Source organism: Oreochromis niloticus, linkage group LG17 (assembly GCF_001858045.2).
Source record: "Oreochromis niloticus isolate F11D_XX linkage group LG17, O_niloticus_UMD_NMBU, whole genome shotgun sequence".
Taxonomy (NCBI): Eukaryota; Metazoa; Chordata; class Actinopteri; order Cichliformes; family Cichlidae; genus Oreochromis; species Oreochromis niloticus.
In genome coordinates, this window is record NC_031981.2 from 17684080 (window position 1) to 17700388 (window position 16309).

The 16309-nt window shown below is 40.0% G+C and overlaps 1 protein-coding gene across 5 annotated transcripts in view; it reads left to right on the top strand.

Annotated features, from left to right (window-relative positions):
- Positions 1–38: 38 nt before the first annotated feature.
- The window catches only part of tbc1d30 (TBC1 domain family, member 30), a 30429-nt gene continuing 14158 nt past the window's right edge, over positions 39–16309 (top strand). For 2 of the 5 annotated variants that reach the window (XM_005475867.3, XM_005475869.3), the window contains exons 1-5: positions 39–702; positions 6167–6331; positions 14152–14213; positions 14499–14564; positions 15144–15269. In XM_005475867.3, the coding sequence (XP_005475924.1) occupies positions 189–702; positions 6167–6331; positions 14152–14213; positions 14499–14564; positions 15144–15269 (933 nt within the window). In that variant the 5' untranslated portion in view covers positions 39–188. Of the gene's footprint in view, positions 703–6166; positions 6332–11303; positions 11843–13294; positions 13391–14151; positions 14214–14498; positions 14565–15143; positions 15270–16309 lie in introns of those variants that run through there. The other 3 variants (XM_005475870.4, XM_013273106.3, XM_005475872.4) reach the window with 2 other exon arrangements.

Below are 16309 nucleotides of genomic sequence, written 5' to 3' on the forward strand. Positions count from 1 at the left end.
AAAGCCGCCAGACGAGTCTCCACCTTTCTGAGGTGAGGAATGGAGCGCTCCAGGAACTCTATCCTCTTCGAAACGCTCAAAGAAAACTTTGCAACTTCAGGCAAGTCAGGAAAATGACAGTCTACTGTTAAAAACAGACGCAGCAGGATAAGAGAGCTCATTCGTTCTGTTTTCTCTTAATAAAAACAATGGCGTCGAGTGTGAAATTAAACGGGAATGAACTTTTAGAAGTTGACATATGTGACGGTGGCTTGCGCTCCGAGGAAGAGAGCGACGTTTATGCCCACTCTGCTGCCTCCCTGCAGGACGATTTCTCTGGCTTTCAGCAGTGGACGAGCCCCGCCGAGTCATCGAATGACACATCATCATGTCCGGGAGAGCAGGAGGTGCCCAGAGAGCGTGGAAACCCGCCTGGCACCTTTACTGCCACCCAAAGGACCAACGCGGCCGGTGACAGCGACTCTGAATCTGTGGGAGATGCAGTCAAAGCTCCGAGGGCTTCCATAGTGGACTGTCTCCTGGTGGAGCTTTATGAAACATACAGCGGAGGCAGCAGGAGGAATGCGGACAGCTGGGACAGCTCCACGGAGGCGTCCGGGTCCGATGCCTTCCTGGGCCGCAGTAACTCCGGGTCCAGCTTTCTGCAGGAGTTGCAGGAGAAGCACACCAGGAGGCACCAGATGAACTACCTGGCTCAGAAAGGTGAGGGATGCTTGGTGGTACAGACGGATCATTCAAACTCAACCAGCGTTTATCTCTGTTTCCTCCTCTATGAATGATGCAGGTGGCTTAATCACCTGTTTGTTTTATGGCTGATATTATGTGTTTTTGGTCTGTTTTATTCCTGCATTATTGCACCAACAAGCATGCAAAAGCACTGTCAAATCTTATTCACAACAACAGGTGTCTAAATGTGCTTTATCTGGAACGGTAAAGGCCCTGCAATATTAGAGAGAACCCCAAAGAACAGATGAGCCCCTATCAGCAAGCACTTGGCAACAGTGAGGAGGAAGAACTCCTTTGCCTCCAGTTTGACCTAGCTCAGTGGTTCCCAAAGTGTGGGGCCCGCCCCCCATTGCAGGGGGGGCGCGGCATGAAAAGGGGGGAAAAAAACAACGCTTGGACACTGCTAGCACAGGGTGCCCACACAAACGCAAAGCAGCAGATGAAGCATCGCTGAATATGTTTCCAAACCAACTTGATTCTAAGCCAAAGACTAGAAAATATGGTGAAGCATATCCTCCCTTTGGTTTCACCTGCACAAGTGCCGAGGTAGGTCTCCCTGCAGAATTGGTTTTCCCTGCATCGGGAGCACACGCTGGGCTGTTCAAATCACGGACAAACAGTATCCCACATTCTTGATTTTTAGTTCATAAACACTTGTTGTAATAACTAACTACTCCTGACATTTTGGACATGTTAGCTCTTTATGCAGTAAAGTTACAGTGGGATACAAATAATATCAGGCTGATCCTGCCACGATTTGTTCCCCCAGTTCAAATCACGGACAAACAGTATCCCACAGCTGTTTATGTTTTTGAACCCATTTTGCAGAGGGATTGAAAAATGTATTGATAGCAATGTTGAACATTATTACACAGGGGAAAAAAAAAACTACATGTAAAATAATTACACCGTGACGCCTCTGCCTTTCTAAATGGAGGGACAGTAACCGCGTGTGTATGTAAGTGTGTAAAACCTGCAGATAGTCAGATTAACAGTATTTCGTCTCTATCTGCTATTCTGCAATTCATCTCATGTAAACAATAACGTGGCGCACAGCGTGACGTGAAAAAAGGCACATACCTTTGACGTTGCGTGACGAACTCTGTATTCCTCGTCCACACGTAAACGCAAAAAAGGAGTTTTAAAAAATCTCCGTTTTCAAAAATACCCGTGTAGGTGCGGACGTAGCGTAAAAGAGTTAGTAGTTTATTTTCTTATTACCTGTAATTTATTGCAGATAACTTGTATTTGCTTAATTGTTTACTAAATGTTTGAGGTGTGAAATAAACCGCAATGGAGCAAAATATGGGTGTGTGTGGTTGGAGGATGTGTTTGTGCGTGCGCGTGCGCGCGAACATTTTTCTTGTAAAACAAGGGGGGCCCAGCAAAAAAAGTTTGGGAACCACTGACCTAGCTAATGCTCAGTCTCAGACACAGAAACGGATGCTAGTTTAAAATGGCCATAGAGTTTGTATGAGGTAATAGAGAAAAGAAACTGCACATGTGGAAATGCAAGGATCTTAAAATGGTATTGTATTCCTTATAGGTGAAATGGACAAAGAAATTTGGATATTTCATGAAGGGTCATTCCATAAAAATCTTTCCCAAATATGGAAAAAAATTCAGAATTAGCATTGTTTTATTATTATTATTATTATTATTATTATTATTATTTTATACTGTAACTGTCGTATTTTTAATTAAGTAGGGGGGAGTTTTACCTCCTTACTATGAATATTTTCACTTTTTCCTGGCTCAAATTGAACTTTTGTGAGATGAGTATCCATGTAGGTGCAACTAGTCCACATGTTGTTTAGACAGAGTGTGCATTTTACTTGACTTAACAGAAGTTGTGCATTTTTCTGTTATTTCATTGGGGCATTTGATCAAAAGAGGGTATTTTAAACATGAGTACATTGAATCCCAATCACAGTTCTGGTGGTTTTTGCTTTGAAGGAAGATCAAAAATGCTTCAGTGGGTGCCAGAATTTATTTGCAGAGATCACAAACCCTGTTGACTGGAGGCTTTTTATCTGTCTTTTAATTCACAGCTACAAATGATCCAGTTACTGTTTTCTTGCTCTCTAATTGAAGCATTTAACAGAGCTTTTCTTTAAGCTTTGGGGTTTTCTTTGTTTATTTTTGTAAAAGCTTCATCCCAAATTTTCCATAATTCATTCCAGTAGTCTCTGTAATGAGGAAGTTATGTGTGTGTTTTCCGATTCACAGATACATCTTGATATATAGCTGATTTGTCTGTAAGTGTAATCAGATACTGGAGTGAGCTGAGCAGGCTGGGTGTAATGTGGGTAAAGCTCAGTGTTCAGACCGTTACAATGACAGAGACAGAATGCGTTGACAGCTCATTTCCTCGTATCCTTCATTGTTACCCCAGATTCCCACTTGGCATGTTACTGTGAGGTCCACGCTGCCATTGTTTCCTCTGGTTTAAAGGAATTCTTCAGTCAACACGGGCAGACCTGTGACTTCAGTGTTTGCACTCTGCACTGCTGAGGGTTGGTATGAGTTAGACAATGCTCAGGGCTGCCACTCAGGAAGAGGAAATACTCTTAAATAATACCTGAAATACCAGCCAAAATATGCAGACTCGCTTTGCTCCTGTGTTTGGTCAGGAACGGTCCGTGGAAAAGTTTAAAACCCTTTTTGGTAAATGTTACACTTTATTGATCCCTGCAGAGCAGTACAGTTTATTAGCTACGCTTAAGCACTCTCGTTTGTGTAAGGGATCGACATATGCAACTTTTCCCTGCTTTGGTAACTTACAGATACCTTGGCTTCAGGTGCCATTATGCTGGGAAAATATTTGCATTATTACACTTAAAAAGGCAGAAATTTGTGCTTTTAATTAAGTACATTTCCTTTAACCTAAATTGTGGTTCAGCTAAAAAAACAAAGCAAAACTGTAAATGCAAACTTACCTGAACTTCTTACAAGCTAATGTGAAAGTTATGATGAATATGGGAAAAATTAAACAAAAAATGAAAAAAAGATTTGATATAATTGTTGTTTTTGAAATGTAAAATTTAAATAATTACACAGCCCTGAATTCAGGTATGTGGTGATAGAGACCACTGATCTGATACCAGTGTTAAATTCACAAGCATATAAATGATCAGGAATCTTTTTTTTTTTTTTTTTTTTTTACAAATAAGGCTTGATGTAAACATTGCTCTCCTAACTTTGAAATTAGCGCACTGGATGTAAAGTGCTGTGAAAAAGTATTTGGCCCCTTCCTGATTACTATTTTTTTTTTTTGTACACTCATATGTTTCAAACCATCATTCAAATTTTTATATTTTTTAAAGTTAACCCGGGTATACACAGGTTTTCAAAGGTTAATTCAATTATTAATGGTAAAAAGTTAGCCACACCTACCTGAACTTGTGTGAAAAAGTAATTGCTCCTCAAACCTAAAAGCTGGTTGTGCCACCCTTGGCAGCTGCAATCAAGCATTTGTGATAACTGGTCTTTCATGTTGCTGTGGGGGAATTTTGGTCCACTAGAGGGTTTTCCAACAAGAAGAGCCTGTTTAAGGTCATGCTAAAGCATCTCAATGTAACCAAAGTCCTGGCTTTGACTAGGTTACTGCAAGACCTTAATTTTGCTTTCTGGACATGCTGGTTTGTTTCAGATCGTTGTCCTGCGGCACAATCCGAACTGAAGGTTGGAGATTCTCCTTCAGTACTCTTGATTGTCCTGTTGCTGGCCCTTCAGCTTAGCTCCTGGCTCTGAGAATACCAAACTCATAATATAAAAAAAGTTCTTCTTAGATAAAACAGTGAAAACTATGAAAACTGTTCCCTGCAGTCATTGTTTGTGCTTTATTTTTTTCTGCTCATCGTGAACTTGCCATTTTCAGCCAGTCAGCATTTTACCTCCTTTTTTAGAAGTTCACATAAACATGCCTCCATAGGTTTCTTACCCCAAATCCTTCATTCAGTGTATCTACATAAACTCACACAGTACAGTATTATGAATTCCCCTTAGAAAGAAAAGCTTCATCTTTGCCAGTGTTGTTGAACAGTTAGTTGGACATTTGAATACATGAAGGCCGTCGGTGTGTGTTTTACAACTCACCATTCAAATCTGCAACACAGCAAAGCCTACTCTGGTTATCAGCGTGGTGATGTGGGGGTTATTTCAGTGAAATCAGAGCACAGTTTCAGGATCAGGTATCAGGCTCAACGAAATGAGACGACTGCAGAAAAACCAAAAGTATCATCAACGGCTGTGCCTCCAAACTGCTGACTCTTTGCTGTTAGCAACCAGCGCACTACTGGTACAGCAAACACAGAACGGCATATAATTGAATCAAGTAGATGGACAGATTTTACTGATACCAGATCCACCATTTTGAGTCGGGATCTGGCCAATAACTAAATATCAGATCTGTGCGTGCCTAATTGGCAACCAGTGACTGGCTGGATTAGACTCTTTAGTCTTACAGTTGTGAAAATTGATACAATGTCTGTGGATTAATTTTTTTTGTATTATCTTTAATCCAAAGGTATTTGCAAAAATAATACACACAACAAAAAGCTAAATGCATAACATCCAAAGTTTATGTGATTTGTCTGTGTGGTTGTTAGCAGGATTAATTAGAAAAAAGTTATTGATCTATTTGAATGGCTTGTCCATCCATCCATCCATCCTTAATAGATGTATATCACAATGTAACTGCTCTTGTTTTTGATTGGCTCAGAAGAGACGATTACTACAGTACATCCTCCAAGCTTTTCTGCTTGAAAGTTTAAATCTTTATTTTTAAAATTTAGTTAGTTAGTTAGTTAGTAAGTTGCAAAAAGACCTCACAAAATTTCTTTCACTTTCAGTTATTCACAGTGCTGTATGTACTGCCTTTTATTTTACACATGAGAAAAACAACCAAAAGTGTCCCCTGTTTTTCCTTAAATCTATTGCTGTGACAATCAGATTTTAAACGCTATGTTTCCATTAATGGGTGGAGGGTTTGTGTTTATGTGGCGCTGCTGATCTGGTTTTCATTTCCTCCTTTGCCTGCAGCTTGGAAAACAGGCTAATGAGTGTGAGATTATGATTTATCAGAGGACTGCAGATATCACGGGTGTGTCAAAACTGTGCCACGGCTTTATTTGGAGTACATATTATTGTGGAAAATATGTGTATGTGTTTGAAAAAGCTGTAGGTTAAAGAAAGACATATGTTCCTAAAATGTGATCATCTGAAAAATCCCAGTTAGAGATCAGTAGATCATGTAATTCTGGGCTGATGCTGGCATTTAAAATGATGATAATAATAATAAATACTATAAGGGCAGCACAGGTCGAGCAGTGGTTAGCAATATTGCCTCACAATAAAAATGTGCAATGTTCAATTCCACCATCAAGCCAGGGTTTTTTTGTGTGGAGTTTGCATCACCAATTTTTCTGTTTGTTTTCAGCCCCAGAGGAGCTGCATTCAGTCATCCAGGAGGTGAAATATCGTACAGGCCTTCAGTCGGCCAAGTTGATCCGCCAGCTGAGGAGACGGGACCGACTTTGCCACAAACTGCAGAAGAACTACGACATTATCACAGCTTTTCTTCAGGCCGTGTCACAAAAACGACGTAAGACTATACACTCGTTGTTTTTATGTAATAGCAAACCAGGCAGTGTCACACAGGAGGTGTAACTGTGTGAAACAACAGGTGGAGTTCCTCTTAGCTGACTGCACTGAGCTGATAAGACCACAAAATCTGCACCATCCTTCAAGAAATTATATGAATATGAGTGACTGAAAATGAACACAAATTATATTTATCATTCTTCACATTCTCTCTATCGAATAAATTATGAAAAATCTCATGAGTTTATTTCATCTGAATTCAGGAGTGTGTATTAACACAGTGTACCTCTTAAAAAATCTACATGTTAACACAAATTCATCTAAAATCTTTGATGCTCTTTAAATCCTCGGTGCTTTCAATCGGTTGATAGTGAATGAGAACATCCCTCATGCCTCTTTGTTTGGATTATGATCCATTTCAGCTCCAGATATTTGTTTGGACTCATCTAGGGTAGCGTTGTGTGAGTCACAGGATTCATGTGATTAATGATTTAAAATAATCTGTATTTATCTCATGCTGAATCTTGGTGTCATGACTTTTGAACCAAGCTATTTTAGTTGCTTGTTCTTAGTTCTTTGTTCTTATTGGCTGCCCTTCATAAGCACAAGGTTTGAACAGCAGGTAGGCTCATTTTTCGTTGCAACATAACATCCTGCATTTTAAAGAAACAAAATAATTATGGATGGGTGCCGAAAGGACCTAAAATACTTTTGTGACACATGTCCTAGTTTTGATATCATAAATCATGAAAGAGAAAAAAATGAAGTAGAACTTTTTTTTTTTTTTTTTTTAAATAAAAATACATTTATACGGGTATTGTAAGTGTGCTCAGGTGTCTCTCCTGCACACCATTTTTTTTTTATCCCTTATCCTCATTGCCCATATTATATATTATGTTATATGTTATGTGTTATGTTCAGAAAGTGTGCTGCATTTTGATTGGCTTTAGTGTAACACTGTACAATTAATTTAATTTCACATTTAGACTTTCAGAGCAACCCTTGTCACCAATTTATAAATCATGAAAAAGCCTGTCACTCAAAAAAAAAAAAAGAAAAAAAAGAAATGGCAGTTAATGGAGGCATTCCTGCAGAAACCTGAATAATTACCAGATAACACAGCAACTGAAATATGGTTAATAGTTTCACTTTTTTCTATCCTGTTCTGCAAATCAGATGCAGACACATCAGAGCCATTTTTTTAACAATAGTGCACATGTCAGCCTTGTTTCTGTGACCTTTTTGGGGTTTAGATGGTTGAGGTTGCTCGTCCTATAGGACCTTTTCTTTGTAGTCAAATCCCCTGAAGTATGAAAATTACACTCTTAGTTTTTTATATTTTCAGGAAACAGGTTGTGAATTAAGCAAATGATAAACACGTGAAAATGAATATCCTGACTATATTGATTATCTTTTACATCTTGAAAACAGCAAGTTTGACAGCAGAAATGACAGAGTGAAATAATTCACCCCCAAATTCTCAGAGTGAAAGTACAGAAAGGATCATGTCTGCATGTGCTCAGGAGTTCATTGGTCTTTGTAGGTGCAAATAAACTAGAGCAACAACTTAAAACTGAGAGGTCCAAATTGTGGATGACATGATCCAAACCAGATTTGTCAAACAACAGGAGAAATGAAGTTTAAACCAAAACATGCTAATTTATGATCCAAAAAGAAGCCGAAACAACAAAAAAGTAATGATAATAATCTTCTCTTATGACTCTAATGCTGTAATTTGCAATATTTTTTGTTCAATATGACTTGAAATGGGTAATTGAACCCATAAAGTCACCAGGATCATATTTACAGAGGTCATAAGGTGGAAGGTCACTGAAGACCGTTTTAGCATTCACCTCTATACCACATACAGCATGGCAGCCTCCATGTTGGGTTTTATTTGAAGCCAGAATTTAAAATGTATAAAAGTGGAGATGTCCAGTTAATTAACTCAATTAACTCATTAGTGTAGGTGAGACCAAAACTGTTGTACCTTCTTGTACCAGGCAATAAGCAGTTTTTAAATGCTGTAACAGCCTCGTGTAGCCACAGGAACTGTAGATTTTGGCCTTAACACTGATTAACTCCACTTATCAGACACCTACAGGCAGGCCTGGCCAGAGCAGTGAAGATATCACTGCATAGCTATTATGCATTTACTGATAACTGTTCTTTTCCATCACTGTGCATCATATTGGCTCCCATGGTCTCTATAACAGAATATGGGCTTTCCAGGGCTGCTTTCCATTTACAGACTTTATGACCAGGCCAGCCTTACACTTGGTGGTCAGTTGCACAACACAGAACAATAATATGGTAATATGGCTCCCGTTGAACACTGCAAAGGCTGTGATTTGGCTGAATCGTTTTTGCTGGTGACATAGAAAATACGAAACAATAAATTTTAGTCAATGCTTTATTACTTTTTATTGCGTGAAATGACATGAACGTGTTTATATCAAGATTATGACTTCATAACAAATAGCGATTTATGGTCTAATTGTTCCTACAGGGGAAAAACAGACCATCTGTTACTACAGGATGTGTGTGTGTGTCTCTGCATTAGAGCAGTGTTTCCCAACCTTTTGGCGCCACGGCACATATTTCACATTAGAAAAATCACACGGCACACCACAAAACAAAAATGTCACAAAAAGGATATTGATCATTTTTCCCTGCACACCAGGCATAGCGGAATTGGCTCGGTTTGTCCCCAGTATAGCTTTTTTGCTTTCTTTTGACCACTAGTCAGTGTACTCCTGACAACAACATTGAGAGTAACATCCTCCTCTCTGCCCCTTAATGCTCTCTGGTTGCTATGGTAATGCATAAATATTTCTTCCAAAATAAGACGCACATCTACAACACAGAAAAAGACCCAGGGAAACCGAGTTAACGATGATAAACCATGAAAACCATAAATTTCACACCTGAGCCTCAACTCTCGTGGCCCGGTACCAAACAACTCACGAACCGGTACCAGTCCGTGGCCCGGGGATTGGGGACCACTAGCTTAGAGTACTAATCAGGTGAAACCAGATAATCTTCCACCTGATCCTTTCTCGGGGCACACCGATGTGCTGCGGCACAGTGGTTGGGAAACACTGCATTAGAGGGTGAAGCTATTCTCAATGAAGAGTTCATGTTTATATCGAATGCTATTTACACACACTAATGCTCTTAATCAAAACCAACATAACCTGCGTTCATCTCCTTTGAAGAACGAATTTGATGAATATCAGTTGTGATTGTTGCTGTGCTTGCAAAAAGTGTACATCCCCATACTTTAACATCAACAGCAGGCAGAGCAGGAAAAATGCAGTCAAAATGTAAGCAGGTCGACTCATATGTGGAATAATTTTTCATCTTCATCTTACTAGTTCATAAAATGTTTGATTGTACTTTTTCTGACACTAATTAAAATTTCAGTTAATTTGGGCATGTTTGCCTGAGGGCTGGAAAAAGCTTTTTCAAACTGGGACATTAAAGATTTATCAGTTAACTATTTATCTTAAAGTCTCTTTTTAATGATGTCTGTCTGCTGCGTAACAGCAGCTTCTGTACATGAGCAGATGTGTACAGCCCCAAAACAGATTTCCATGATAGAAACACATTTGTTATTAGTGCTGTCCTTGGAAAATAAACACCCAGAGCTGAGGTAATTCATCATGAAGCTTTACTGGCTGAACAGTTTCACCACAAAAGGCCTTGATTTATTTTTATGTAAAGTCTGTTTGCAGGTAACGATCCAAAATTTCATTCAGACTAAATGTTTTCCACTCAGGAAGCACTTACTGCACCTGTTAGGGCTGAATCACAGTGCCACGCATCATTGATTTTCATTGCAAACATTTCTTTGATTGCTGGTCACGTTTTGTTGGTAGAACGTTTGTGAGGATGGATAACTAAACGGCAGGAGAGATTATACACATTTTAGGAAAGGCTTTCTGTTTGAATTGTAGGATAAGTCAGTGTTTCCCAACCACTGTGCCGTGGTACATGGGTGTGCCGTGAGAAATGATCAGGTGTGCCATGGAAGATTATTTGGTTCCACATGTTTAGTAATCTAAGCGACAGGCGTGAGTAACGGGCAGTACAACTACCTGCTCTAATTAAATGGATTGCCAACTGCCAGTAAAACAGAAGAAGACGCAGAAGAAATTGCATAATAGTCATGCTGTGAGTGAGACAACGCAGCGTGTAATAGCAATGGATAAATATTTGAAAAGAAAAAGTAGTCAGTCTGACCTGGGTCCTGGAGAAAGTTCGGACCGAGATGAAGGCCCTAGCATGAGTAGTGGTCAGAAGAAAGCAAAAAGTACTGGGGGTATACTGGGGACAAACCGAGCCAATTCCGCTATGCCTGGTGTGTGTCAAAAGATCAATATCCTTTTTGTGACATATTTTGTTTTTTGGTGTGCCGTGTGATTTTTCTAATGTGAAATATGTGCCGTGGCTTCAAAAGGTTGGGAAACACTGGGATAAGTTACCCATATACCGAAAATCTTTAGAAAAATAAAGTGTAATCGTTCTTTTCACTGTGTATGTTTTCACTGTGTAAAATTTTGTGGAAGAAAAAACTCTTGTTGTGTATCTTTGTATCTATGAGCTGATACTTTGAAGAAGGAGCCTTGTCTTTTTGGCACTTGACCTTAGCCCAGAAAGGGTTTTCCTGTCTGAGAATTTATCTTTGCCTTACTATAGTAAAGGCATTTACTTAGTTGCAGGTCTTCTGTCTCTCCGTGTGAAGTGTTGTGCACTGCTGTGCTTATTGTCAGATAAAGTGACTTCTTTGTCTAAATAGATGAAAGCAGCGAGATGAGATTGTTGTATTAGGTGCGCTAGGATTTAGTGGGTTACAAAACTGAATCTCCGCTTCCCCTTTCCATGCGCTCTCCTCCACCATTACCTCATCCTTTTATCTCTTCCCCACGTGTCTCTCCATCCTACCGCATCCCTCCGTCCGTGCGCCTCCTCCCGGTGACGCCATACCGGAGGAGGATGAGGAGGCGTGCAGCATCAGCGGCACCAAAGGAGCACAAACGGTTACTTTCGGCTATTTTTGACCTTTTTATGTTTAATGCATCACTTGGAGCCTTTGAACATGGCGTCCTGGGTGATTTAGTACCGCACTCACTGATACGTGGGAGACATGTTGTTTCCTCTGGAATAAATCAGAAGATCGAGGCATCACCGGAAGAAGGCTGAAACATCAATTTAACCGATTGATTTACAGGAGAGCGTTTGGAGGAGCGGCCGGGATGTCTTCTAGCCCTCCATCAAAGGAGTGCCTGTAAAAGCGGAACCAAACGATGAGGTAACTGAGCGCGTATACAGCGCTCTGGTTCCGGGATGAGGCAGGAGCGGCTCCCCGCCGCCGGCAGAAGGCCGAGAGCGGGCGTGAAGCAGCGGCAGCAAAGCTCGGGAGGGGTCGGTAACATCATCAGCAACGTCCTGAAGAAGCGCAACGGGATATCCAGGAGTGCACCCCGGCTGCTGTGTACCTTAGAGCCAGGTGACCTTAGAGCATTTGGGCTCATTTTAAAATCTGCAGGCAGAGCAGCGCTAACAAGGGATACGTGCCAAAATACTACGAAATGTTGGGCTGAAATATATATAATGTAAATAATAAAGTCCACGGTGTTGTTGGAGATTTTGCATCATGTGGGTGCAGCAATCTTTAAAAACCATATTTTCCTTTACAGATCTTAAGCCAAGAAAGATCCCATTCAAGAAATGTGTATTGTTCCAATTATGATTATCAAAATAATGGCACTGTGAGAGCGTACACTTAAGCATTAATGTGGTATTACAAACATTTTAAGAATGGATCCTTTAGGACTGTTTAAAACAATAATTTGTGTTTTAATCATTTTAAGAGATGATTAACCAGCATAGCTGAACAGTCATGAGTGACTTGGCTTATTTTCTGTGTATTTGTGGATGTCTTGATGCATCAGACATGTGGTTAGCAAATATGTGCAGGTGACGTAAAACAAGCTATTTATTTCCAAAGAAATGGTATATATGGCATATAAGGTCATGGGAAAGTGTTGTGCAGACACCAGGTGCTAAAATACAGGCCATTTAAAATGAATGGGCACACCTTTAGTGGCTGGGGTTGATTTGCATTCATAGTATTTACTTATAATGGGAGTAAAATATTTTTATATTTGTCAACCCCATGCACTGGGATTGATTTTTGTCTTTTAAACATTATTATAATGTAATTCTGTATATTACAGTAAATGGCTGTAATATGTAAATATTACAGTACAATTTACAGTAGTGAGCTGTAGTACATTGTAAATGAAAATACAGTAATATCATCATGTAAACGACAAAAGGTCATGGCTGGATATATTAAAATGTCAGGCATGAACGTGTCCCGCTAGAACGGTTTGACCCACATTTAGTTTGAATCTTGTTATTTTGGAAATTATTATGATACAGGCTAGAAAAAACTCATTAGAAAAAGCTCATTAAAGTAGTATTGACAATTAAAATGGAATAAGACAAAAACCTTAAAAATACTCGAGATCAGTTAAATAGAAAAGGGGGTAACAGAGTAAGTCGAAATCTAAACAAGACGCAGTGAAAGTAAGATTAAGTAGATTCCAGGTTTGAAATAAAACTGAGACGTTTCTCTGGCACATGTGCGGCAGTGTAAGAGATTGTTAAATCGCTGCTGTATTTGGGTGGAGGTTCGTTACCTTTACCTTGATAATCGATCAAATTGCAGACTTTCAGAATAAGATTTGAATCGTGGACTCTTCTCTTATCCCATCGTTTCACACTCTCCTTGTTTATGTTCGTGTTTACCGTGGTTATGTCACGTACACTGTGGAGAAATGGTTAAGTTTGCCCTCTGAACTTTGCTGCTGCCGGCCTTAGCTGCAGTTCTGTATCCACATTGAATCGGCTGCGTTAGACTAATCTGTGACGGGGAAGTAGGAGGGTTTTCCGCGTTAATCCTCTCCCGAAGCCCCGAGAGGACACTGCGGAATAAAACGGCGCTCATCCATAATGGCGCACGACAAAACGGCAGAAGCGGACCGTTCAGGTTACAAGCCATTATTTCTTATGTTCGGCGTTTCATCGTAGAGAAAAACCACGCTCAGGTGTCCCGTGTGAGAGGCACCAATCCTCCAGAGGCTGAGCTGGACGGGGACGGGAAGGCAAATGGCCGTAGTCGGAGCTGTTGGCGTTGAGCCGAGAGAACTGGCATGTCAGGACTTTACGGCTTCTTAACTTCAGATGAGAATTTCTCTTCCGTTAGGTCTTCTCGTGGGGCTTAGCCTACTGTAGTAAATATGCTGTAAAGGGGGTTTTAGACGATATTTAAGCAGTGAAATGGAGATTGAAACGCGGATTCAGCACTACCAGGAAGTGGAGAGCGACTGACGGCTCCAAAGCAAACCAAAAAAATATCACAGTCGGGAAATGAGATGTCCATTTTTCCTTTGGATACGCGGGAAAATGTGTAAACTGCGCATTTTGCCATTGGGTGTATCTGACTAAAACTAGCAGAAAGACTTCAGATCTTTAACATTAAACATTAAGCAGATTCTTTAGTGAAATGAGAAGTACGCTAAGGTGTTGGGAAAAAAAAAATGTTTCTCTGGAACGTTTTTATAAATATTGGGTTTAAATTATGAAGATCAATAACTTGGCTTCATTAACTACCTTATGTTTTAAGTGTGCAATTTCCAGATAACATTTCTGTGCATGTGTACACATTTAAACAAAAACCAATTCTGTATCTGAAAAAAGTCTGAACATCAAGTAGAAGGTGCCTCTAACCAGCTGTTTGTTTCTTTGTAGGGGTTGACACAAGGCTGAAGTTTACCATCGAACCATCTCTGGGAAAGAATGGATTTCAGCAGGTGAGGGTGAAGATACACTGCCTATATATTAAGTACACCTTCAGATTATTCTGCAGATCCTTGATACATCTTCTTTTTACCACTTTGAAGCTGTTGGTCTGAAATATGTTTACATTCCACTATGTGCATGTTTAAGCCATAGACTGTATGTAGAAGATGGACATATAGTGAGTGAGACTGGATAGCTTTTTCCTTTTTCTTTAATAGAGTAAGCATATAAATATTATAATTCTGGGTGTTTTCATTGATAAACTAATTAAACTGAGTGCTTTTTCTTCCCCACAGTGGTACGATGCCCTCAAAGCTGTGGCAAGACTTCCAACTGGGATACCAAAGGAATGGAGGAACAGGGTATGTCACTCTAACCGCCCAAATATAAGCTTTGTAAAAACTTTGTCATACTCAGTGAGTAAAAAAGTAGAAACACTCTCTGTTTGGGCACAAAATTGCTTCCGTATAAAAAGGTGTTTTGATAAACAACACCTTACACATCTTTCCTCTCTAGTCGTGTTTTGAAGCCATCGGGGTGTTAAGCAAATAAAAGCGAGAGCCCAGCTGTGCTATTACAAGAAACGTCTGTTCGCTTTGTTGTCATCAGCCTTCGGGCCAAGTTTTTACAGTCATGAGAGAGAAACCGTGGTATGAAAGAACAGCGTGTAGATGTACTTTATCTATGCTCCATTCATCTCACATCCCAGTTTTATCTTTTTTGATGCAAGTATGAAGAAATGGAAGCAATTACTTTCATTTTGTCAGAGGAGATGAACAATTAAAATCTTTTCTGTTGGGTGGATGTAAAACAAAGGGAGTCACAGTGAGCAGGAGGTTCCTTATTGAAGTAAAAGTACAGTTAAAATGTTTGCTGGATTTCTACAAAAACCACAGCACCGACTGACTCATTGTTTATTGCCTGCTGTTGTAATTGTGCAGGTTTGGCTAACCTTAGCAGACCAGTACCTCCACAGTATCTCTATCGACTGGGAGAAGACTCTTCGTTTTGCCTTTAATGAACGCAGCAATCCAGATGATGACTCCCTTGGGATCCAGATCGTGAAGGTAACCAAATTGTATTTGCAGCATATAGCTTAAAATACAGAAGAGGCAGACCATTGAATACCTTTTGAAGTGTAATGTCGACACAGTTCAGGGTCACATGCAGGGGCATGGTACTACTCCACGGAGCACTCAAAGCACTTCAGTACTACACACAAACATTCATACAGCTCTTTTATTCTATACACTTTAGGATCCTGTATCTTTAAAAGAAGAGTCCACTCCTGGGTTTGATAAATGAAATGCCAAAAACTGCAATTCCATAATTGACCACTTGAGGCTGGCTCCTAGCATACATGTTTCATAAAAGATGGATGTGGTCACTAGGATGTCAGACATTGGTAAATGAAGTCTTGTTACAGGGTCTTGATGTTGGCATTTTCACCATTAGCATAATTTTGAAACCAGATGTGAGATTAGCTCATGAGCATACCATGGTTTATCCTTGTTTCTGGCTCTAAGAATGATTATAATTTATAAAATAAACCTCGGTTTTTTTTTCTTTTTTTCAGTAGGACAAGAAAGTAGCAATTAAACCCATATAGTTACAGTTTACAGAGGTCACAGAGCAAGGGGGTTGAGAGCTGTTTTCTTATAGACTTCTGCAGAGTAGAAAGTCTCTTTGCAACAAGACGAATCTCCCTCAGCTCGCCATTAGAAAGAATGCCTTACTTCACTTGGAGACCCTGAAACTACGTCCATCTTATACAGCCATTCTGTGGTGCTAGAAGTGCGTCACCCCATAGATTTCTATATTGATTAGGATAATTTTCAACTCCAAATGAAACTTGTAACTGCAACTAGGTTGGCAAAGGCAAGAATTTTTATTATGTATTTAATACCTAAACCTAAAAGAGAATTATGGATTTGATCAACTGGTCTCTGAATGTTATTGACACCCTTTTCTCAACGAGAAGTCTGGGCTCGGGAGAGCCCGAGTGCCCTGGAGGGACTTTCCCTGCCGGATACACGATGGATGGGTGGCAGAAATGGAGGATCGTGTGCCTGGCGGGACTGTCGATCGAGGACGCTGAAGATATCTA